We start from the raw sequence: 26,231 nt of genomic DNA on the forward strand, positions 1-26,231 counted from the left end.
TGAGGAGAACCCACCACTCATGTGTGACTGAGCAGAATCCTCAAGGCATGTATAACTCATGTGTGACTGTTACACGTGATACAGGCAAGGATTTGGACCAAATTTGTATACACAGTGGTGTGTGAATTGGCTTGCTACTTAGAGTGTCTTTGTCTTTGCAAATAGGGGTACATGGACATCTGAGGTAAGATGGTTAATGTAATGCCTCAAAGACCTTGCATGATATCAATTTTCTTTTTCTTTAGGTGCCATATTAAAACATTTTTATTCTTCCAGACTTTTAATATGCTTTCAAATGGTCTTTTTGTGCTTTTCTAATATGTCCCTTAAGTAACTATTAGTTTTACTGTGTTCTTTTATATGTTTTTATGAAATGGTTTTTAGTTTATTGCTATTTTATTTTCTGGAAACTGAAAAGGCTTTACCGGGATGAGATGTCAATTTTTAAAATCAGTATCAATCAGTGTTAATGCCTTAGCAGACCAGGTGCTCTGGAGCAGCAGCAGCAGAAGGCCATTGCTTTCACATCCTGCATGTGAGCTCCCAAAGGCACCTGGTGGGCCACTGAGAGTAGCAGAGTGCTGGACTAGATGGACTCTGGTCTGATCCAAGAGGGTCTTTCTTATGATCTTAATCAATACATCAACTTCTCCTGATATGGGATTGCCACCAAGGAACACCATTTGTACTGGAACTCTCTTGATGTTCAGTAGAGTCTCTGGATAAGGATTGGGGGCATTCTCTCTGAAGACAATGTTTTGTCTTTTTTTGGGGGGGGGGTAATAATTTGCTTTGGATTTTTAGCATTTATCATAATTATATATTTGTTTTGTTTAGTTGGTACTAAAAAGTTCTCATTTTTTATTACAGTGATCTGTAACATATCAGAGCAACATTTTTGTTTATATGTTTGGAGATGTCAGCCCTGAATCTCTGTTGATGGTTTTGACTAAAGAGGGAAAGAATCCATTATTCTCTTTATGTTAAACTTCTTTATTTTTAATGGTGGTGGTAGAAAACTTCTCCTAACAGTATGTAAATTGATGTCCTTTAAAGTTGAAAGTGAAGTGTTTCTGATTAAGGAAGAATGGATCAAAATTGTTTTGGAGTATGTTTGAATAATCTTAGCAATTGAATTATTTCACCTACTTTTCAATTCATTCTTTAAAAAAAAACAGCCCTGAAGGCTTTGTCACAGCAGCTGTGTTTGCATTTCTTTTTTGTGTTTGTACATTGCAGAACTCAATAAAGTGCAGCCTGGCACAGCTTTTTCTCTAGGAAGATTACAGATTCTCATGCTCATTAAATGCTTGAAGGACTATAATCAAATAAGGATCATAGTCCTCTGAAAAGCCAGGAAAGGAACAGTGGTAGCACCAGAAATAATTTAATGATCCATGTTGTATAAAGACCAAAGCACACACAACAGTAGTTTTGTTACTTCTTACATTGATAGCATTTTAACTACTGTCACTCTTGTTTCTTTTCTTCCCAAATAGTTTATAATCATGGCTCCCCTCCCCCCCTCCCCCTACAAAATTCATAATGAGACCTGAAGTTACTTGGGAGCTTTGTCCGTCTAATCCATCCTGAATTCAGCTCAGCTTGTTTTAATGCAGAACTGATATCTGTCAGGGGGATTATATCTATGTGATTGAGATACATTCTTAACTCAATGTAACTGCTTAAAGCTACAAATCAATGCTACTAAAAGATATATGTAACCAGCCTGCTATATGCTACCACTGCCATCTGGAGCATTCTTTCCTTGATCTTTACTTTATGGCTTCACACACTGGCCCTTTCCGCACAGCGGAAAGGGTGCCTCTCCACCAGCAGAAATTATGCCGCAGAAGCCGGCGCAGAAGAGGTGGCTTCGCATGGAGCCAGCCTTTTCAGTGCCACCCTCCACTTCAGCTTCATCCCTTCCAGGTATCACTCTGTAGGTCGCTGGGACCTGGCGCCCAGCTGGCCCTCCGACCCCTGGAGGTCGGAGGGCAGCGTGGGCGGGTCCCTGATGGCCTACAGAGCACGCTGGAGGACGAGGTGAGTGGAGGGGACGGGGAAAGTCCCATCTTCTGAGTGGTGCAGTTCGCAGCACACCGATGGGAAGATGGCATTTTAGAATAACCTTGCTCAATGAGCGAGGTTATTAGGAGCGGCTTGACGCCGCTCCCGGGTGGCCAGGACGGTGCTGTTGCGATCCAGCAGTGCCTCCTGTGCGAACAGCTGCCCAGGGACAGCATTTTTGCCATCCCTGGGCCGCTGTAAATGGCCCGTGCAGAAAGGGCCACTGTGTAGATATCTAGGCTTCCCCTGACACCCTGGTCCCATGGGAAACAGAGTTGCATCCATTACCTCGTGGGGACAGGAAGCCAGGTGGCTTTCTGTTACTATCTGCCGCCAACTTTGGGGCGCCTCAGCTCCAGAGACTGTTTTTCACAACATCTTGGGAAAGCAGGGTGAGGACTTGCAATGGGATAAAGGGGATGGCAAAAGCCAGGTTTGTCAGAACTGGCTTTGCCAAGCTTTGGTGCTTCGATGCCTCATCAGTAAACGCTACTGATCAACACTACAGAGCCTGCTTATTGACTCAAGGTTTGAGACCTAATAATATCTTTACTTTACAAAGAGGTAGAAAAAATGTTGTTTTGTTTCACAGATCAGTTAAGGGGATGAATAGATAGAATCATGTCATTAAAATAGTTTAAATGTTATTTATTTATTTGTATGTATGTATGTATGTATGTATGTATGTATGTATGTATGTATGTATGTATGTATGTATGTATGTATTTGTAGCCCACCCTATCCCCAAAGGTCTCAGAGTGGGTTACAGCATAAGACAAAATTTATAAAATACCAATAACCTAAAAACCAATGCAATCTATACCAACAAAGCTCATTTAAAATCTAGGTCATTATAGTTTCAGTTAAGTCCAGTTGATTTTAATGGAAGACCTAAGCATATGTTTTAACAGCCTATTAGTTCCAGCATGTGAAAAAGCACACCTGGACTCACCCGGGGCGCCGTTGCGGCAGGGGAGGATCAAGAGGCTGCTTTCCTTCCCCTTATGCCTCGGAGGGTGGTCATGTGACGGTTGGAACCATCATGTGACAAGGGAGCCAGGCAGGCTATATAAGCCGGTGTCCGGCTCGGCTCGGCCTCTTCACGAGGCTGCGAGCAAGCAGACCCTCCCTCCCTCCCTAAGTGATGTGGCAGTGTTATGTATGTTATTTAATGTTATGCTTTTTGTCGCAGTCTGGGCAGTTTTTTGGGGCATAGGGGCACATCCTTATCGGGTGGGCATGCCAGACCTTCCCACAGCATGCCAGACCTTCCCACGGCATTGACCTCAATAAGAGGTCTGGGGGTAGTGGAGGGCTTGTCGTTGCAGGCCTGGAAGTCCTGTTTCAAGCTCACTACCCCTGGCAGGAGGGGGTGTCACAAAATGGGTATGCGCCCAAGTGGCACCTAGTAACCTCCTGTCCCGATCCCCATGGGGGATGGTGCCGGGTTCAGCGAATCGCTGCCCAAAGGGCCAGGGGTCAGCCGTGGATGTGTCCCATTTATTCTCGCCCAGCTTCCTACAGTTATTGTTATTAATAAACCGGGCTGCGGCCATTTCTATTCCAACAAATAAGAGTTATCTTGTCGTTACTGGGCAAAGCGAAGTCTGCACATCTGCACGCAAATAAAAGTGCTTCATTGTGGCCAGATTGTGCCTGCAACATAAGGCAGCCCATCTTTTAAATTCAGGCAGTTTTATGACACAATGTTTGATGCAACATTGTTGCCTGAGGTTCAAACCAAAAGGGCTGTTGGGCTAGAGCCTATTTTGGTACACCTAAAACAATTATCTGAATTGTTGCCTAAATCCAGTGATTGTTTAACTGAGGATATAGGTAGGTTCACACACTTATCCCAGTTGATGGTTGTCTTTTGTATGATGGAGTAGAAAGTACTTGCAGACCCGCATGCACACACAAGGATGTAAAGGGTTTGTAAAGCAAGCACATAAAGGCCTGCTGTACTTGAACTCTTCCTACCCCTTTCTTAATCATGAAAATTGGGTCCTTGTCAATTTGTTCCTCTACACAGAGTGACTGAATAACACGTGTACCAGCTTTTATGTTGCTTTAACATAGTTTGGCTACCCCATGCTGGGAAACACAGAATTGCCATACATCTGTCATCCTTGCTTAATATGAGCAGTTTGAATGAGTAGAAACTGGTAGTATGAGACGAAGTGTGGAATATGACTATTAAAAATTAATGTGCTGATGCCTGTCAACTGAAGCTTGGCATTTGATATGTTCATGAAAGTTATGTGCAAAAAATACTAACTACATGCATATAAAAATCTATGGGTTTCCTGCTACTTTCTCTAGCAAGCTGTACATCTAATATAGCTGTATGGATTAGGGATTCTATGTGCCTGCTGGCACTCTAGCGGCTGGAAGGAGAATGAAAAAAAATTAAATGGCCACTGACGATGGTGTAATGACACTTGCAGAAAAATCCAAAAGTGACATCATCCGCCACCAAGAATCTCCAAGAACTAGTAATTCCTAGAGAGGATTGACATAACTTCTGGGAAAAACTTGAAAGCAATATAACTTCTCTAGGGCTCACAAAAAACTCTATGGTTTTACAGTTCCCCTATGTCCCTGCCCTTGAAACTCCCTGCCCTTGAAGTGTCCAGGCTACAATTCTATAGGTTGCAATTGTATATATGAATTACTACACTACAGAAACGAGAGCAAATTAATTGAATGCTGTGTTGGTAACGAAATTACTAACTGGAAAGGAAGTATATAATATGTAACATGAGAGGCGCCTAAATGGTTGAGTGGGATTCTCCATGGGTAGCCATAATGCCTAAAACACCTCACTGAGTGATTCATCCTCAATGTATAAAGAAATCTCTTAATTGTCACCAGCCTTATCTCATGTCAGCTGATAGAGGTCTGCAAACTCCATGATGAACTAATGCACATGAGAAGTTGCTCCAATGATTCAGGTTACAAAACTTGCAAGTCAGAGCTAGATTTTATAACATAAATGTGTAGAAATAGTACACTAACCATTTTCCTTATTGGCCCTTAAGTGTAGGTTACATATAATCTCAAATGCAGTAACAATATAATAAACATTCCTGTAAGTGGGAGCTGTCGAGAAACATAACGCTGGAAAGTACCTCAAGGGTTATCTGCTGCCCAACAGATGAAATTCACAACTACCTTCATCCCACCACCACTACTCTCCCAGAGACCCATGCTTTATGTCTAGAGGAAGGCAGAGAACTTCCAGGATCCCTAGCCAATATGGCTGGGAAGAAATTTACTTCCAGACCCCAAAGTGATGGCCGACATTACTCTTGGTAGGTAAGAAAGAGCTGAGCATTGACTCATCCAAAGAAAAAGTCCACAACTGCCCAGGGAAGCCTGCTCCACTGAGGAACCTCTCTGTCAGGAAGTTCTTCCTGATGTTTAGATGAAAATACTTTCGTTTTAATTTCGACGTGTTTCTGGTCTGACATTCTGGGGTTGTAGAAAACAACTCTGCTCCATCCTCTTCAACTGGGTGTCCAAAACTGAACACAGTATTTCAAGTGAGGTCTTACCAGAGCAAAGGAATACCATATCTTCACATGATCTGGACACTGTACTTCTGTTGATGCAGCCCAAAATCACATTTGCCTTTTTTAGCTACCACATCACACTGTTGACTTTGGATCCACATTTAATAAAACTTTAATGCAACATCTGGGAGCCTTCAAAATATCCCAGGGCATTATAAAGTTTTTAATCTACTAATTCCTAAAGCTTACCTCAATTCAAGGAAGTTTGATGGGGTTTTTGGAGAGCTCATAAATAGCTTTTTTTTAAAAAAAAGAATCATAATGAGAATAGCAGTAATCATCATCATGATGACTTACCCTGAGTAACAAGAGCCACTCCTTCCCTTCAGGTAAAAGTTACTGCCTCCACGGTGTTGCCTACTCTACAAGCCCTTATATCAGGGAAAGAAGACCGAAGAATAGGCTCAAACTTGCACTGCGCTGAGAAATGACTACGAAATAAATGTCAATAGTCCTCTAGTTTATCTAGAGCTGTGATAATGAGATAGCAATGTGTGTAAACAGATTAGCATCATTTGTTTTGACACGGGATTGAGTCACAATTTTAAGCTACAGCAAAGAGGATGCAGAGGTGAGAAGTGCAAAATCTTTGCCCCCTTTCCTTGGCTTATCTCTATGCAGCCCCTCCCTCTTGCTAAACACTTTTCTCCCAGCTTGACTTGCTTCTGGTGTTAGAACCTAGCAGAGAGAAAAGTGCCTGGAGGAAAGAGGCTGAGGGCCAAACGCTGCCACCATTTTAAAGACATAAATGAGCAATATAAAAATGCCATAAGCACAGCCAGACATGGTGGTCTTGCCCCCCTCCCCCTTAGAAATTGCATGTTTTAGGCTTTAAAATAGCAGCAGTGTCCCTGTAGCAGATCTGTGTCGCTGTAGTTGCAGTATCCCTGTTAACAGACATGAGGACACCATCATATCTAATTTGGCCTGAAGGAAGTAAGATGTGAGCCGTGAGGAGAGTCTGTTTCACCAGTGCAAACATAATGTTGCCTTCCAGGTTACACATCATGTGTATATGATGAAATATAAAATGCTAGCTATTGTTACAAAATTATTTTTTTAAGGACCGTAGTATTAGAACTAATATGGTTTCATGGTTAGAGTGTCAGACTAGACCAGGAAGCCTCAGGTTCCAATTTCCTTTCAGCCTTGAAATTCACTGGGTGAACTTCTTAGAGAGGATGCACAGAATACAAATCTAATAGAGCAATATTACAAGATGGATGTTCAGTACAACCAGAAGTAGTACATTGGGATAATACTGTCAGGTAGTGAAGATAGTGGTTAAATAGCATTATAGCTTACTGTTTCAAAATGGTACATTCTACAAAACAATAAGTAGTATCATTATCAAGATTGGAGCCAAGAGCAGGCAAGGCAGATCATTCTGCAAATCTGAGAAATGCTGCAGGTTTGCAGAAAAATCTGAAATTAAAAAAGTTGGAGTAACCCCCCCCCCCCGAATAATAGAAGCAGCCCTCTATGCCGACCTTCTCTCAGTCCACAGTTGTTCCCCTGTGTATTGACTTGGGGAAAGAGTCATTGTGACCAGCCTAGCAGAAACTGACAGGTGACTCACTGCCACACAACTTGCACAGCTGACCAGACCCAGTGACAACCACCTGGTGACTCATTACTGGCATCTACCACATGAAAGCTAGTGTAATGTGGTGGTAACAGTATCAGGCTAGGATCTGGGAGACTCAGGGTTGAATCCCTACTCTGCCATGAATGGGTGACCTTGGGCCAGTCACTCACTCTCTGCCCTATGTCTGTGTCACAGGGCTGTCCTGAGGATAAAAACAGAAAAGAGGAGAATGATTTAAGCTACTTTGGATCCCCGTTGGGGTGTAGGACAGGATATATTAGAAGTTAATAAATACAGCTGGAGATGGAGGCCACATGAAAGGTATACTGGTGGGTGGCAAGAAGAGATGAAAGCACAGAAAGATCACAATATGGGGGTGGGGTGCCAGAAGCAGAGAAAAGAGGAAATAGTGTGGGGAGAGGATAAAAGGAAAGTGAGATGGTGTAAGTCAGACCCAACACCCTCCACCAAATAGCTGAGCCTGCGGCTGGCATTGTACAACTGGACCATAGTTTTCCCACAGGTTTTCTTCCTCATAGGGAAGATGCCTTAAGGAACAAACAAGTCTAAGTAAGTCTATTCAGAATTAAGACTCATGGTATTCCATAGGGCTTACTCTAATGGTAATACCATTAGGATTGTAGCCCCAGTCCTTTAATCATCTTAGTTGTCCTCTTCTGTACTTTTGCCAGTGTTTCGGTGTCTTTTTTTAGATAAGGCAACTAAAACTATATACAGTATTTCAAAGTAGGCCACACCGTATATTTGTTATATCAAGATATTACAGTACTGACTGTTTTCCATCTCTTTCCTAATAATCCCCAGTATGGAGTTTGGCTTTTTCACTTAATTCAGACTGCATCCACCAGCATTGTAAATTAAGATTTTTATTCCAATGTTCATAATCTTGCAGTTACCTACAATGAGCTTCATTTGGCACATTGCTGCCCAGATGAAGTTAGGTAAATACAAGGTGGTACGCTCTAGTGCAAAGATCACAGCTTACTTATATGGTGTATTAATATTGACTGCCTTAGAAGTAAAATATTTGACAAACTATGTAGAGGGTTATCTCAAGATTAACATCTAGATTTGGGTCCAGCAGTGCTGTGAGACCAACAAGATTGGGGGGCTACAGTCTTCCAAGAGTCAAATCTCCCTTTGTCAGTGTGAAGAGCATAACCATTTTGCTTGTATATTGCTGTGTCCAAAGAGACTACATTTTGATTTCTGGAAAAGCTTACTTTAAAAAGCTTACAAAAACTACTTGTTTTCTGTCTCTTTTGTTTTTCACATAGCTTAGAAGCAAGTGTTTGCAATTAACAGTTCGGCCATAACCGACCACCAAGGTTAAATTTTTCATTGGGGCATGAAATCATTCTTGTTATTAGGGTGATGTGGGTTTTCCAGGTTGTATGGTCATGTTCCAGTAGTATTTTCTCCTGATGTTCCTGTAGTATTTTCTCCTGACATTTCTGAAGGTGCCAGCCACAGGTGCAGGCAAAACGTCAGGAGAAAATACTACTTGAACATGGCCATACAACCCGGAAAACTCACAGCACCCTAGTGATTCCAGCTGTGATCCTAACTGGATCAGCTGGATCCTAACTGAAAGTTTCAAAAGGTCAGGGTAACTTGCTCACCTTCCAGAAAGTTCTGACTAACTTAATACATGATTGGTTGGTAATTATTTAGTGTGGCCAGCTTTTACCATAAATTAATCTCCGCAGAGTTAGCAGCCATCTTTCCTTTCTCTTTTGCTTACTTCACTTCTATTTTGCTTGAAGCAATTTGCTCATGTTCTGAGGATTTCGATTATATTTTCTAGCAAATATTTTGTTTGGTAAGTAAGTGTGCTTTATTGTTTTATTGTGCATCTGAAATGCACCTTATGTTTTTGTATTCACTGCACATTTTTACAGCTTTTATTTTACAACTTTTCTTTTAATAAACATTATAACAATTCTGGTCTGTGTTTTGAGTACTGGTTCAGACCCAGGCCTTGGCATTGCTATCACCCCAAAGGCCTGGACAGGTCTTTGACAGTTAGGTACTAGATGTCAGGATTAAATTTCATCTTCTTCACCCTCATCCAGCCCATTGCTGACTCCAATCTGTACACTGATTCTAGAGTGATGTTTTACCAATGCAACTTGTTAATGTTAAATACTTCCTTCTAGAGTGGTGAGTTTCCAGCTTCATTATACATGAAAGGAGACATTAATTCAACCTCTGTCCCAGAAACAGTAAGTTCTGTTCAGTATTTTAACTGCTTTGTTATGCTGTATGCTGATTGAACAGTATTTGATTTAAAGATTAAAAACAATTAACTCTACTAAAGTGACCTGAATTCTTCAACATCGTTTAACAAATATATATCAAACCCTAGCAAACCTATATTCAAAACCAAGTCTATTATTGCTTAAATTTTTGGTTGTCTTTTAAAATCTAAAGAAACAAAAATATTGTGATGCCATGTTGAGCAATAAACAGAATTCACAGGGCTAATGTTGTCTAGGGTCCATCACAAATCTTTTAAAATTAGACAAGGGTTTTTTTTAATCACCCAATTAAAACAGAATTCTGTTGTCTTACTTTGCTACTATGTTTTCTCACAAGTTGAAAATCATCCAGTAGTGTAATATTTTGAATACCTGTTGGCAGAGGGCAAGGCAGAAGTTGAATAAATAAATAAAATTATAACGTAAATTCCATCTTCATGGTTTGGTGTTATCTAACGTCATCTTATACCAATACCAATTTTCTGTATAGTAATAGAAATTGTAAGATAGAATTTTGTACACCACATATCTAAGGAAGATACAAGGAGATCTGTAAGCATTTTTTTTAATTAAAAATGACTGCAAAATAAGAGGAATTTAGAGGGTTGGGGGGGGTTCATATAGTCCCCCCCCCCCCCGAGAGAAACATACAGGCTATTTCATTCCCAGTTAGGCCAATACCCAGCCAAGAGGCACTGAATGTCAGGAATACATTAGGGAAAAGGGTAAAAAAACCCCTCATGTGCTCTATGATCCTTGTTCCAATCCCCCTGCCCAATAAAAAGTGCTTGAAAGAGCTAGTCATGTATCCCCCAATATCTATGGCATTTTGGCACTCAAACTATATTTAATTTATTTGATTTATTTACATTATTTGTAGTCCACCTTTCTCATTTGAACTCAAGGCTGACGTTGTGACTATTTAGACATAACAGATGAGATTTGTGATCAAAATCTCTTGCAAAAAAATTTTTCTTTCAGTCCAGAGCAAAGGGAAGGAGGAGGGTGAACTGGAGCAGGAAGAGGGCACTGCACGTTTTGTGTTGTGATGCAGGGAAGCAGACTACCCACAGTAATATTTGAAACCCAAACATTATTTTGTCCTCCTTAAAGATCTTACCCTCTTTTCTCCCCCATTTCTTTTTTCTCCTTCATCCTTCTCTTTTCTCTTTCATTTTACAGGAGTTTAGTTTCCCAGCAATAGTTGTAGACTCAGAAGGACAAATTTCTAATAACTGAACTTCAGATGTTAAAATACACCCTGCTTCTTTAAAATAAAACATATATAATAAAATAACCAATTCTAGTCAAAAGTAATTTACAAAGGTCTCAAGCCTTGTAGGCAGTCTTCTTTTTCTGAATTTGTAGGCCGCTTTGGGTTGCTATTGTGGCGAAAGGCAGGGTATAAATTAAGTAAATAAATACTGAAGAGACACAAGAAGGACTGGCTCATGAAAGATGCTTTGATACTCTGAGATACCCTTCTTCACTGTTATCCAGCAGGTTTTCTAGTCTAAAAAAACAGTCGTCGTCATCATCATCATTTATTCATAGTCCATGGACTCCATACAATTGGAATACATGAATAGCAGATAAACAATATTATAATTGTGTGGAATTAAAACGACGATAAAACAGTACTATTAACATGTGATACAAAATTATATCTTCGTTATCTTAGCCGATCTGATTCTTGAGGCTTGAGATAAAAAATTTGCAACATCTAAAGTTAATTTAAAAACACTGTCCTCAAGTAGGAATTTAACCTCTGACAATTCAGAACTAAAAGATCTATCATTTAACCATGGAAATAACAATTTCTTATGAGATAAATAATGCCAAGGACAGTCTAATAGGCTATGTTCAATTGATTCAATCATGTGTGATTACATGGGCATAGAAGCAGTGGGGAAAATAGACCCTAGAAGTGTTCTCAGCTGCTGCACTTACAGTTAGAGTTATTATGAAGATCCTTACCAAGCATGAAAAACTGACTGTAATCTCTGTGGTTCATTAATGTCATCATCAGTTTGTTTTGAATCATGATACAGGTCAGGCAAAATTTCTGTTTGGTCCTTGAGTTACATCCTTTTAAGACCATTGATGTCAGTGCTTCAGATGGCCCTGCTTAAAAGGTAAACTAGGTTTTATTCTCATTCTAAACTTCTTTATAGCCCCTTCACTTCCTGACAGAGGTGGAGCAAGGGGAAACTGCGCCCATGGCCCATGCAAGCCCTGTGCCACTGCTGCAGGATCACCTTGCCCCTCCCTGGAACGCCCACACCACGCCTCTTCAACGGCCCGCCCATGCCTCTGCCACTGCTCTGCCCGGAACGCCCACACCACAACTTCTTGATCTTTTATCCTTTTTTGTCTCATTCTTTCTCTGGAAAGATCTAGCCTCCCCAGCAACAGGTTGTGGATTCTCTAATAACGTCAGCAGTGGAATGAACTATAGCTATTAAAGTACAACAGAAATATTGAACAGTATCCCAGAGCACTGTGTCCCCTGTCTAATGCATATTCAGTCTTTCAGTGGCTGTCTTGAACTTTTAGAAATATGTTGTAATGGTAATAGTGTTAGACTAGAAACTATGAGACCCAGGTTCAAATACTTGCTCAGCCATGAAACTGACTTGGTGTACCTCAGGTAAATTACTCTCTCACAACCTAACCTACCTCACATGGTTGTTGTAAGAGTAACATGGAAGAAAGGGGAAGTATATATGCCACCCTGAGTTCTTCTTGGAGGATGGGTGGGGTAAAAATGTACTAGATTAATAGATTTGCTTCACAGGGTAGGAATAGCAAGCTGAAGCCAGTGAGAAGTACACAAATGTTATAATTTCACTCCAGCTGTTAGTTTGAAGAAGGTAAGTTTTTTAAAATGTACAGAGCAATATAATATATTTTTATCTGATTGAGAGTACAAAACACTTTATCATTTCTTTTTGTTGATAAAAATGACACAATCTCTTGAAGAATGTTGCCAGTTAATTATGTGCAATCCAAAACGGTGTGTTTTTTTTCATGTGAAGAGACAGGAACCTACTGGTTAGCAGATGTGAATCCTCTCTATTAAACCAGGAAGTCTGTAAAAGTCGTGTTTCTCCAGTTCAGAATATATAGATCAGTGATTTTCAGACTATCAGAGAATATTGTGGTTTCTTGAAGAATCAGTAATGGTGGACAAAGGATAGCTTGCTTACTGATTCCCATGTTCCCTTTTAACATGCAGTTGCAAGGAAGTATTAAGTATTTTCTTGGATGCACACTTGTTCAATGGGGACCATAGAAGACACCCAACAAGCTTATTTTCTCTCCCCACAATTCTCTGGAGTTTACAGAAGATCTTCAGTACTCAAATTTGTGTGGAAAGGGTTCCTTGTAAGTTGAAGGTTTGGACAGTAAAATGATCCATTGTTCACAACATTTGTCCAAATTATGTTACAGCTAGTTCGGATGAGCCATCAAAATTGAGCTTTTCTACAGGACTCTTTTTCTATTGGAGCAATATTTCAAGTTTTTATTCAGTTTTTTAAAAAATATTTTGTACCTGCATGCTCAAAAAAGTGGATTCTGAAAATGGTATAACAGTTCTAACAAAACAAATGTTATTTGCTTATATACAAACCTTATTTGCTTATAAAAGAAACAGCTGCTGTTTTCGAAGCTTATCTTGGTGCCTTTGGTTGCTTTTAACCCTTCTACAATCCCACAACCCCTTTTATCTTATTTCTCCTGCTGTGTTCCCACCAGCCTCTGCTCTATTAACAAAACCTGAGATGGCCTCAGCTTTCACCACTGTAGCTTTGGTTACAGCAACTTTTCTATAACAGGAAGTGAATGCTGGCCTTTTGTCTCTGTGGTACAGTTGTGATAAAGTTGTGGTGGTCTTATCTTTCTTTTAGGTAGTGGCTCTTTACGACTACACCGCGCATCGATCAGATGAGCTAACCATCCATTGTAGAGACATTATCCAAGTGTTATACAAAGATAATGATAACTGGTGGTTTGGTACCTTAATGAATGGACAGCAAGGCTATTTTCCAGCTAACTATGTGATTGGAGAATGTAAGTATATTGTTTCTCTGTGGTATGGTATGCCTTCAGAAATTTGCCATTCTGTACTTTTGAAAAGATTATGCATCAAGGTACTACATCATGACCAATCTCCACTCTTAAACTGGAAAAGTATGTGTGAAGAAATATAATGATCTGCCTTCTATGTTAACTGGGGCAAGACAGGTAGGTAACATCCAGGCTCCTGACAGATGGCACAGGTTTAGTTACACAACAAGCAAAACCACATCCCCAAAGCTAGTGCCACTTTCTCCTACCAAGCTTTCAAATTAAAAATAATTGACTCAGTATGGCATCTAATTTTCACTTGGACAGAAAAGCACTGTGGCAGGGGAGGAAAAAGTGGGCAAGATGTGTTAGAGGGAAAATGGGTGGAAGGATTGAAAGATGAGGGATTTCTCCTGAGTTTCTCATGGTCCCCACTTGTATATCACAGTATTGGGTATATCAGTGTGTGAAGACACTGCAAACTTCCCTGTCTGTATCATATGAAACAGTCCTGGGAGAGCTATGATTATTCACGATTTGAATTGGTGAATTCAATAACTTTTTTAAAAAGTTACTGACAGGGAATGGAAGAACTAATCCCAAGAATGCTATGGGCTGGATCCAAGCTTCTGCCTGAGCTACTAAAAATATATTTCCACTCATATGATTTCCAAGATATTCTCTCTGCAGCCCATGTCAATTCCTGACTCCCCCCACCCACACCCAGGTGTATAGCTTTCTAGGGCTCAGAGAAGAAGCAGAGAAGGCAGGAAAGCCTCATTCCGTGACTAGAGTTCTCTGGATGATGTGATATCTTGAGATATCTTTCAGGCTTTCACACTGAAAGACTTATGATTCATTTATAGTACATCACGAAGAACAGCTGTCTTCCAGAACAGCAGAAGGTTCCACTCCTCTTCAATGCACGGAGCCAGTAGAGGCAGCTTCACCAGCTATGCCTGAGGTGCGTATTTGGCAGGGAGGGCATCTTGCTGTACATTATGGAATACAGGATTGCGTTTTCCTTTTTTGTGGTAAGCCGGGTTGTTGCCAAGTGCTTTCGGCATATCTTAATTTAAATGCATGGACTTGCAAAGACTAAGCAATTCTCACAGTGTGAATTTGGAAGTTGTTATACCCACATCATAACTATTTGCTATATATCCTGCAAAATATTTTATATGGTTGAAAATGGGAGGTGAAAGTTAACAACAAAAAAGCCATTTGTTACAAATTATATAACAGTAATTCAGTAAAAATATCTATAACATTCATAACATTAAAATGGAAATGGATTATGCTTCTTTCCGACTGCAGCTTCACTAAATAATGTTTGCTAAATTGCTTCCCAAAGTATTATTTAAGGCCATAGTCCACAGGGCTTGTTCACAGTAGTCAAAGTAACAACAAGCTCATCTGCATTTCTAAAAAAGAGTTAATAAACTGTTGCCTCAGGGAATACCTTTACATCAAGGAACACCAATTTTGTAGGCCTTGCTCTACACATTGTGAGTAAACCTGTTTATATCCCTATCCACAAGTGATATTAATAAGGAAGAGACACCAAAAGGAAATATCTCTTGCATTTTTACACCACCCTTCCTCCAAGGAGCTCCTGTCTTTCACTTTATCCAAGTAACAGTTCTGTGAACTGAGGGTGCTTATCCTGCTGCCCCAAGGTTACACAGTGAAACTTCAAGGCAGAGCGGATGTTAGAGCATCGGTCTCCCCAGTCTTTGTCCAGCATTCTAAGAACTGCACTGTCCTGGCTCTCAATATGTAGATTGCTGCGTGGTGATTCAAAACTAGCTTTTAGATTAGCATCATAGTGTGTCTAAAATTGCCCCTATAGGCCTATCAGTTGGTGGTCTATATGACATGTAAGTGTTACTTAGAATGGTCCACTATCATTCTGTTGAAGCTCCAGGTCCCATCCAGTGAACTTTGATAGGTAGCTGCAAAATTTTGTATATACATGGAACTAGTGTGTGTCTGTGTTAATGCCCATGAAGTTGCTTCTGACTCATGGTGACACTATGAATTCTCTATCCAGAAAGGATGCAGTTCTGTTTCTACATTCCTTTGAACTAACAGATCTTCTCCTGCACTGCAATTAATTAAGGGGTCACTTGCATAGATAAGAAATCTTTGTACTCTAAAAAAACCCCCCAAAATAATAAAGCTAAGTGAGGGACAGCAGGAACAGGAGGTCCGAGTAGAGCAAACCTGCGGCCTCTGGCTCAGCTCTGGCATCACCCTAGTTCAGTGGTGGCGAACCTATGGCATGGGTGCCAGAGGTGGCACTCAGAGCCCTCTCTGTGGGCACTCAGCAGTGGCATAGCGCCAAGGGGACAAGGGGTGCGCGACATACTGGGCCCGCACCCCTGCGGGATTGTGGCGAGGGTGTTCTGGGGGCAGGGTGGGGGTGTTTTGGGACATTTCGGGGGCATTCCAGGGCAGGGTGGGGGTGTGGAAGTGGCACAGAGCGCACGCGTGCCCCAGGTGCAGTTTCCCCTTGCTCCGCCCCCGGCACTCAGTCTCTAAAAGGGTCGCCATCACTGCCCTAGTTGGTATCATGCTATTATATTTACTATTTAAAACAGTTATATTGTGATTTTAACTGGAAGCTATACTCCTGTAACGCACACAAGAATTTCACTTGGTATAAAATGCTGCAGCTCTATCAGGACCTAGGCAGAGCCAGCATAGTACAACTATTCTGCAGTCCCTGCTTTGGTTATAGATTCATTCCAGGTTCAATTCAAGATGCCAGTTATTACTTATAATTTAATTCATTACCTGAGACCCACATAGTTACAGGTCCGCCAGTCCCAGTATGCTCCATTGCAACAGGTTTGCTCATTTGAAGGTGCTTCCCTGGAAACAGTTGAGATCAGAGGTTATCCAAACCAGAGCAGTAGGGGTGCCAAGGAGTGCCACATTGGGAGGGTGGTAGGTGGAAATATGGGAGGGGCTGCGATGCTGGCTGCAGGGCCACATCACATCCAGGAGTGGGGAAGTGACATAGGTATCCCTAGGAATTGCTGGAAACTTTGTGGTAAAACCATGGAGTTTCTGGTGATTCCCAGAGCTAGCCTATGTTACCTTTTTTTAAAAAAACTGAAAGTGACATAATGCCGCATGCATTGTGTCACTTAGATTTCCTGTTCCCACTGGGGCAATGCTACTCTTGCCCTGTACTATCAGTTGTGTCTGCTGAGTGGAATAGCCTGCCTAATGAGTTCAGCAATTCTCCAACACTGTCATTCTATAGAATGTGCAAAATGGTAGTTTATAAAGTTTGTAAATACTTTTGGTATTCTATTTGCACTGGCTTTTATTTTTTTTAAATCTACCTTGAGTCTTCTGTGAGAAAAGCAGACAATAAATTAAGCAAAGAGCAAAAGGAAACTTATAGTACAGAAGTTTTCTGCAGCTTTAAAAACTAAAGCAAAACAATAACATCTCATTACACTTAGACCCCAGTAAAACAATTTAAGGGAAAAAAATCAGCCATTCAGTATATAAATGAATAAAACAATTTTTAACTTGGTGGTTAAAAGATAACACTGTTTTACCACTTAGCTATGACTACCAGAAAGGGGTTGCTACCACAGAAAGGGCTCTCTCTCCAGTCATCACCTGCTTCCCTTCTTAAGTCAGGGGCAGCTGGAGCAAGTTTTCTGAAGCAGATCTGAAAGAGTATGCAGGGCACCTGGGACAAAGCCATCCTTTAGGTACTATTGCCCCAACCCCTTAGGGCTTTATAGGTCAAAACCCCCGCTTTGAACTGTGCTCGGAAATAACCTAGGCCCTACTAAAGCACTTTCAATATGGCACAATTCGTAATGAGAAGCACATCCCAGTTAACAATCTGGCTGCCATATTTTTAATTAGCTGAAGTTTCCAAATAGTCTTAAAGACATACAGTGCATTACACTCATCTAAACTGAAGGTCCTCACAGGATGAATAACTGCAGCAAAGTTTCTTCTGTCCAGGAGAATCTGCATCTAGTACACCAGCCAAAGCTGATAATATAGGTTGAAACAGGTTTTGGTCTGATGCCAGCACAGGGCACACCTCAGGCAAGGTTCCATCACTGAAAAAACGCTGTATTTGGTTGCCACCTACCTCACTTCTGCAGGTGGAAGCAGAGAGAGCAAGGCTTATGAGGAATATTTTAGCCTCTTCCATCTTATTGTTGACTCAAGACTGCCTCACCTGAGTCAGATTAAAAAGTAAACATAAAGCTGGGTATCAGCAGCATATTAATTATACTTCACTCTAAATTTTTAGATTGTCTCCCCAAGTAGATTCATCTAGATATTAAACAACAATGCAGATAGACGATAATGTTGCTGAATGTGAGTATAATGAGTACAACTTTACTGTCGCTATCTATAGGCCTGCACATTTAATGCCACATGCTTCTGGAGTTTTAGCACCACCTCCACACGGCATGATACTTGTGGGGGTGTTTTGATACCTGGGAGAAGGTTTCCAATGGCACCTGAGAGGCAGATGTTCAAAACAAGCATTCAGAGGTCAATGGGCATAACAAAAAGATATCTCTCTGGATTGTGGACTGGATTGTAGTATAAGGTTTTTGGAGAACTAATAGCATTGTTGCTGTATGGGATCGGTAGGGGTTTTGTGATTACTTTCCAAAATGTACCTAGGTACATGGTAATATATGGTTAAAAAAATAGTTTTGTATTGATACCATTTCAAAATATCCCCACTCAGCCCTGAAGCTTGCCTGTTAGCCTTAAGCTGGCCTATTTATTTGAGCCTGGCTTACCTGATTGGGTTGTTTGAGGATAAAATGAAGGAGAGGAGACTAGTGAATCTTTGCATATTTAAAATATCCTTGATGTGCTTTATCCCCTCCAAACTTGAGGCAGCTAGTAAAACAGCTGCAGGACACAAACACCATAAGCATCCAGCAAGTTAAAAATCAATGCATAATAAACACAGTTTCATTTTCCATCTTTAGTGAAACCCCACATTTGGACTGTGCATGTGCAGGCTGGCCACGGTATAAGAGTCTCTTAGCGTTTTAGCTAAAGACTAGTCTTTGGGAGACAGGTCTTTTCTCCTCCAGGCTGTCATCTAGTTTCAAACCACAACAAAAGCCACCTTAAGCCTAGTTAGTTCCTTCAGTTCCAAGAGTTGAACTCCCTTGGAAGCTGCCATCAGGTAACTCAGTTCCATCAGTTCCAAACATGGGATGACAGTCCTGACCTTTGTCGCTCAGATCAATTCTGTTGGTTCATGTCTCAGAACCTAGATAACCTCATTCTCCTTCACGTTCTGTGCCCCATCATAGCATATCAGAGTCTCCCCTCAAAGAAGGCCAAGCAGAAGACGTAACTTTGGGGCAAATCTAGATCAGTCTCCAGGCATTGTGAGTCTTCTCCACTACCAGTTCCGTCTATTTGAAACAACTCAGAAGTCATTTTGGTGCCCCCATATACATTCACTGCATTCAGCTTCACCTGACAGATCCTAGTCTGAAGTCAAAAAGGAACCTGTTCTCCCACCATCTCTGGAACATCAGGCTCCTACACATCCTGATCCTACAGCACTTGCTCCTTGGCCCAATTCTTACCCACCTCATCCATGGCACCCATTCTACATGTTGCCAGCCTATGCACCTGACTGGACAGACCTGAGGTCCACCATGATTCTGGACACCCTTGAACTCCAACTTCAGGTTTCGAGACACACGGATTCTCAACTTCCTTTCCCTTCTGCCCCCTCCACAGCAGATTCTGAAGCTGAGGAGGAAGGCCCTGTGACATCTTGCCTCAGCTTGGAGAGACATTCAATGCCTTGCAAATGTTATTTGGAACAAGTGGTTATTGATCCAGACAGACAATACCGCTATAGTGTATTTCCTGAACAAACAAAGGTTATGACCATGTGGGAAGTGGAAGCCTTACACAACATTTCCATGAGGGTGATACATATAGTAGGGTCTACCAATCCAACCAAGACTTGGTTCATTCAAACTCTATTTACGCCCTATTTTCGAGGCTTTGGGCTCCCTCAGGTGGATCTCCCTGAAAAAGGGACTGTTTTCAGATTCCTTGGAAGAGCCACCTGTTTTGTGCCATCAGTTTTCTCTCCCCAGCAAGGTCCTAAGCAAGATCCATTCCGATGGAATGGATTACCAATTGATACCCTTCTGGCCATGCCTCATTTGGTTTTCCAAGATTCTTCAATATTGGGATGGAGTACATAACACTCTGTTTTGCACTGGTTTTGTTGACTATTGGCATGTTACCATTTGCATTTAACAGCAAGGAGGCTAAGACTGCTGATAAATTCACACCTGGAGTTTAAATCCAGCCGAAGAAACTGTCCAGTGGAAACTCTTATTCAAATCAATGGGAACATTTCAATAGATGGGCTACATAAAGAGACCTGTCCCTATCTCTTGCCATTCTTAGAGGTTCTAGAATATTTGCTGTCCCTGCTCTCTAAGGGTCTTCTGGCTTCCTCTTCTGTTAAAGTTCATCTCATTGCTATATCCTCTCATCATGATGTGGCAGAGGGCTCTTCTCTGCTCTCACATAGGCTAACAAGGACATTCCTCAAGGGCCAAGTTACTGTTTTTCCCCCTACTCCCAAGAGCTGGCCACACTCAGTATCAACCCTGCATTCCTTAAAATCTTTAATGAAAGGGTTATCTTACACCCTAGCTTAGACTTTTCACCAAACATGGTCTTTTCAGTTCCACTTGTCTCAAGAAGTGGTGTGGCTGGTATTTTTTTCCATCTCCCACTACTAAGATTGAGAAGCCCCTCTACTTCCTGGATTTTAGGAGGGTCCAAACTCTTCAGGATAGATAAGACCTTATTCTTTTGTTACTCAGGCAAACTGCATCCTCGGACCATTTCTAGATGGGTTGTCCCTGCAGTTGGGTCTTGTTATGAGGCTGCAGGTAAACACTGCCCATTGGACATCTGTGCTCATTCCACTGGTTTAGGCAGGGAAACCTGTTGAGCTTGTTGCAGAGGGGAGGAGTTCTATAGAAGCTAAAAGACTTCTATTCTGTGGCTAGCCTGCATGTGCTCTGTCCCAGTGTGTGTCCTCTGGGGGTTGGGCGGCCTATCAAGTCTAATTAACAACAATAACAACAACAACAACAACAACAACAACAATAATAATAATAAATACAGAAGACACTGGTGAACAACAGGTACATGTAAGTGCAACCCTGTTTTATCTTCCTCCAAATGTGCTCTGGAACCAAACCGACTCACCTTCTGAATGTGGTATGTGAAGCTCCCTCCACAGCCCTTCTGGAACACTATTCTAGAACAATGGATCTTCCATAGAGAGTGCCCATGACTGAAAAGTTGCTGAACAGACCAGTGAAGCTGAGGATATTGCACGAAGAATGCTGTAGATTGCTCTAATCCCCTTGTGGGAAGATGAGGATTAAGATGTAATAGGTAGATAATAGAACATCCCACCTCAGAAAATTCAGAATAAAATTCAAAACATAGAATCCCACCTTGATGATTTTAGATCTCCTGACTCTCTGAATCACACATTTGCTTTCCTCTGCAAAGACTAGTAGTTAAAACTACGTGGGTTATCTCCCATTGGTGTCAAACACACCAACTATACAGTAAATGATCCATACTTTTTATTCTTGTATAGTAGATTCTGTAAGTGGTGAGCTATTTTTTCCTAACATTTACAGCTTTTAACATTTTAAATGTGTGTCTAATGTATGTATGTTTTAAACATGTGAATCTAAATTTATCCCCCCAAAATTGCGCTTCACCCAGAAAAATGTTGTTGATCATTATTTCATTGTCAGAATGTTTGAAAATGACTGTAGTCTTTTGAAGAGAAATTTAATACTCATTCAAGCATAGACTCTTAACTTGTTTTTTTTCTACAAACACCTGAACATTTCAAGGGGTTTTTAAAGTTGAGGAACTGTTTCCTTCTTTTTAACCACAGTGTGAGAATTTCATGGGTGACAGACCTTCTATGTGAAGCGAGGTATATCCTCTCCTCATTCAGGAAGCCTGTGGGTTTTTCATTGTACACGTGTTGACCCCATTTTTTTCTATCTCCCTATTCTCCTTTACTGATTAAAGTTTTTTTTCCCTTTTGTAGACGTCAGCAATCATCAGCAAGTCAGGAGACCTAAGGTTTGTTTCAGAAAATGACACAGAGTCCCTGGCTCCACAGTAAGCAACCAGTTGTATAAAGCACCCCTTTCTGTTTGTTTTTACTGCTTGGAAGTTGCTGAAAGTTTTGTTGTTTTTCCTGTAGTGCTTTAAAACAGACAAAATTAGGGTGTTACCCTAAAATTAGGCAAAACTATTAAGAAAAGAAATGAAAAGAATAGTCTTTACTGCACTAGACTATCCAAAGCTGAAGTGAGATGTATACTGCAAATGCCATCCTATGTTCTAAGGATACCTAATAATAATGTGAAAACTCATTGTAGTTTCCACATGAGAAGAGATGTATATGTTGCCCCACTGTCAGTGCCTCTACTTCAAAGTGCAGCAACAGCACTTCCACAAGTGAAATTTCCCAACAGTTTTCTTGCCCCTTCCCCCACTATCAGTTATCCCTCTCCCAGGGGCCAAATGTCCCTGGGAGTCAAATGTCCCTGGGCCGTGGCCATTTAGTCACATGGGGGTGGAAAATCCCTCACCACCCCTCGCCACCAGAAAAAAAAAGTTGTTTGGTCATGGTGGGAGAGGGCAGCTGCCCATATTGTGCGATGAGAGCGGAAAACTCAGACTTTGGTCCAGGCTACATTTTCCCTAGATACGTCTCTGTCCTCCCCTCTTGGGCCATTGGATCTTTTTCAGTTAGCAATTTCATATTGTTACATTGATATGCTGTTGTAACTGTTCGCGTAACAAGTTCTGTGAATTCCCAACTTCCATCTCTCTGTTCCATGCATTTCCCATTATGTCTCTGCAACTGAAAAGACTGGAGACTTACTGTCCATATATTGTGATACAATTGCTGATTTTACTGAACAAAAACAAAAAAATCCCTTAGTGGTGATGGGGAGAAAATTGCCTCTGCCTTGTTGATATTCTGTTTTGTTGGTTGTTAGCCGCTCTGAGCCCTATGGGGGAGAGCGGGGTACAAGTCCAATAAATGAATGAATGAATGAATGAAGAGTCAGAGAAAATGGCTGCCATGTGGGCTGGAAAACCCCAGCTTTCCCAAGTACACAGTAACCTTCCTGGCTTTAGTGTGATCGTTCACAAAATTTTGGAGCAAAACAGACTTGAAAAGCACCTGTGAAAAACCAGGGAAACCTTAGGGATGTTTTCAATAACTAGGGAGTGCATGAATGCATTATAATGATGTGCAGATGCAGGAAAATGTACTATTTTCCAACACCATTGAAGCTGCAGCATATAACTCATGGTGAAATACCCAGTCACATTTCTTTGTCTCTTGATAGGCTGATGTAAACTGAGCACTGTGATGAGATACATCTTGTTACATGTAATTCCACAATAAAAATGGCAGTTGCACAAATCAGAGCAATGGCCTCTTCTGCATGCCAAATTTACCACAGATTTTCTCTTCAGTTGCACTTACTGCACATGGAGTAAATGAAAAAGGATTAATTGTAATGATTGTGAAATGCCATCTGTGACGCATCCATTTTCCTCACTGCTCATCCATTTTCTCCTCTCCCTTTTCCTCTGTTTTTGAAAGTATTTAAAAGATTTATTTCACATTAGTGATGTTACAGAAGGGCACAGGCACAAGGGCAAAATTGACAAGGGACTTCTGCGTCAGTTTCCTCCTGCAAAAGCAACTTACCTTATCAATTTCAATCACTCCTAACTGTAAACACATTGTATGTTCCCCTTAACATGGCATTGCTCATTTGAGTTGAAATTTACAAAGCTTATATAATTGGCCTGGCTTGTGTTATATCGCTAATGCAATAAAGATTTTTTTAAAAAACCTTTTGAAAATGAAAAATGAGGGGGAAATGGCAGAGGAGAAGGTTGGGTGACTACACAGCACTGTGGATAAGGGCCAGGTGTTTGGTAAGGAAGAATAAAGAGCTTTTCAACATGATCCCACATTCAAGATAAGCTGGCTCAGAAACATATTTTAAAACATCATGGTAAAAGTGCTCAGTGATAGTTCAAGTTGTGAGATTATACCAAAGGAATGCCAATCAAATGTAAATATATCAAGTACAGAGTTCTGTATCCCAGGAGAAGATTATAAAGCAATTATTGCATCAAGATGAGAGCCAAACTAAACACCGGGGCAGCCACAGGTTTATCCCATGGCCACTGCAACCATTTAGAAGCAGTTGTAGTTTTAAAAATTGTCACAAGATTCCAATTTGGCTCAGGTGCACAGCGACCCTAGAAGGGTCTTAATATTAAATACATTTCAAGTAAGATTAGATTAATCACTTTTGGGATTTCTGGTGTATGATCGAAGGCTTTCACGGCCGGATTCAACTGGTTCTGGTGGGTTTTCCGGGCTGTGTGGCCAAACCCAAACACTTAATGATTGGTTCCCCACCCTGGGACATGGACAATATACCACACTAAACTTTCCCTTCTCACTTAGACACAGTGTGAAACAGACTTTTCTCTGTGATACACCTCTGAAGATTCCAGCCACAGATGCAGGCGAAACGTTAGGAACAAAATCCACCAGACCACGGCCACACAGCCCGGAAAACCCACCAAAACCAGTTTCTGGTATATCTTTGTCTAAAAATAATCTTTTAGGGAATTTTTTAAAAAATGTGTTCAGTAAGTAAATGTGGAGCAACTTTTTAACATGATCTGAATTGAAGACTGGTATTAAAAATGCTAAGTATGAATTGCTCAAAATTACATGTGTGATAAAAACTGAATAGAATTGTTCATATTTTATGGCGTTGTAAAATAAAAATATTTTGATATTTTTATTGAGAACATATACCACTGAAAACACACTTATACATAATATTATATTGCAGTTAAGAAGACAAAAATTGAAACCATGTTTTACTGCACAGTAATGAATAGGAGCATCTGAGGTGTGTTACAAACTTGATAAACATACACATGGTCGTCTCCCTTCCAAGTTCTGACCTTGCTTAATTCTGAGTCCTGATGAGATGGAGCTATACCATGCCACCTTTCCTCCCAAAAGAAACCTTATAGAAGACAATAAATCTATATGACATTTAAAATTGAAATATTTGGGGAACCTAGTTTGAACTTCGGTAGGTTTCAGACAACTCTAATTCAGTCTTTTTACTTGACTTTCTCTTTAGAGACCCAAAGAAGACAAAAAAACAAACCATACAAATGAATGAAGCAGAATTCCGGGCAGATTATGGCTTTACATCTAATAGTATTGAGGAACAATCTAAGAAAAACATAACAAAGAAGAAGAAGAAAAGGGCTGGGCAAGCAACAAGGGAAAGTGGAACTTCAGAGGATGCGTTTGACCCAGACGTTCTCCAAGCATAGCCTGGTTTCATATTTCAAAGCAGTGAGGAAAAAAATTGAAATTACGTTTTAGTATGGAACAATGAATCTCACTTGTTGGAAAACCTAGAGCATTATCAAAAACACATTTATAATTAGAATTTTTTTATGGTGAGAGAAGTCAAGGATCCAAAAGTAAGAGCATTAATTATCTGTCACATTAGAACTAACAGTTCCAATGAAATTCAAAATATGACTTTCCTTATGAGTCAACTATACTTTGAAATAAGTTACCGTATAAATTCAATGAAATATTCAGGCTGATATGGGTGTATACGCATGTCACTGAGGTGTTCTTTTAAACTTGAAGGGTACCATTGTGAGAAGAGTTGGAACATGAGTTGGTACAAAGACACAGTTCTGCAAGGTCTCATTTTGGTTCAAATAAAGGCACACAATAGTTGTGTGATACTCTGAAGGAGTTTGAAAACTGGGAAAAAATGAAGTTGAAATACTGTTTCTTATGTCTTCCTAGCTCCTTCAGCATTTTTGTATACTTGTGTTTTCACAAACAACTATCAGTTATAATCAATCTGAATTTGTACATGAGTAAATGCCAGCCACTGTCACTAAGGGATGCAAAAACAGTTTTTATATATATTTTTACTGAAATTTATACTATATGTTAAAGCAAAAAGTTATTCAAGCAATGTTGCCAGACTGATTCTACTTTGTTTTGATTAACTGTTTTTCATCAAAATGTAGGTGGGGTATATTTTTATCTAAGTATATTTTTGTGCTCCAATGTAACTGTTTTTAAATTAAAAAGCATTAAGTTGTGAAAGATTTATTAATGAACATTTCCGGTGACTTTATTTACGGTCCTCTTGAGTAAGTATTTTGATTGTGGATGACCAAGTTATTTATACTGTGTTAGGAAATTCTGCCCCCTTCCTTTCTGTAGCAATAAATAACATAAAATTAGAAACCCTCTTTTTAGTAGTCATGGCCCTTGATGCCATTAAAAAAAAAAGAAGTGAGACTAAGTGTAGACCACTGATGTGTGAAATGCACCCAGATGCAAAGGATAACTTACCAAATATTATGTTATCATCCTTGCATGTTTGTGAGGGAGTAGAAATCTGTAAACATATTTGACCGGCTAGAACTCATTTTGTTTGCTCA

General features: G+C 40.5%; 1 protein-coding gene across 5 annotated transcripts in view; it reads left to right on the forward strand.

Moving 5' to 3' along the window:
* AHI1 (Abelson helper integration site 1) overlaps window positions 1-25,900 on the forward strand; it is a 115,870-nt gene extending 89,970 nt beyond the window's left edge. For 4 of the 5 annotated variants that reach the window (XM_048490129.1, XM_048490165.1, XM_048490138.1 and 1 more), the window contains 5 exons: window positions 9,414-9,479; window positions 13,427-13,589; window positions 14,453-14,550; window positions 21,730-21,803; window positions 24,890-25,900. In XM_048490129.1, coding sequence (XP_048346086.1) covers window positions 9,414-9,479; window positions 13,427-13,589; window positions 14,453-14,550; window positions 21,730-21,803; window positions 24,890-25,088 — 600 coding nt within the window. In that variant the 3' untranslated portion in view covers window positions 25,089-25,900. The remainder of the gene's footprint in view (window positions 1-9,413; window positions 9,480-13,426; window positions 13,590-14,452; window positions 14,551-21,729; window positions 21,804-24,889) is intronic. The other variant, XM_048490147.1, reaches the window with a different exon arrangement.
* Window positions 25,901-26,231: the final 331 nt, after the last annotated feature.

The sequence above is a fragment of the Sphaerodactylus townsendi genome, linkage group LG01, assembly GCF_021028975.2.
Source record: "Sphaerodactylus townsendi isolate TG3544 linkage group LG01, MPM_Stown_v2.3, whole genome shotgun sequence".
Taxonomy (NCBI): domain Eukaryota; kingdom Metazoa; phylum Chordata; class Lepidosauria; order Squamata; family Sphaerodactylidae; genus Sphaerodactylus; species Sphaerodactylus townsendi.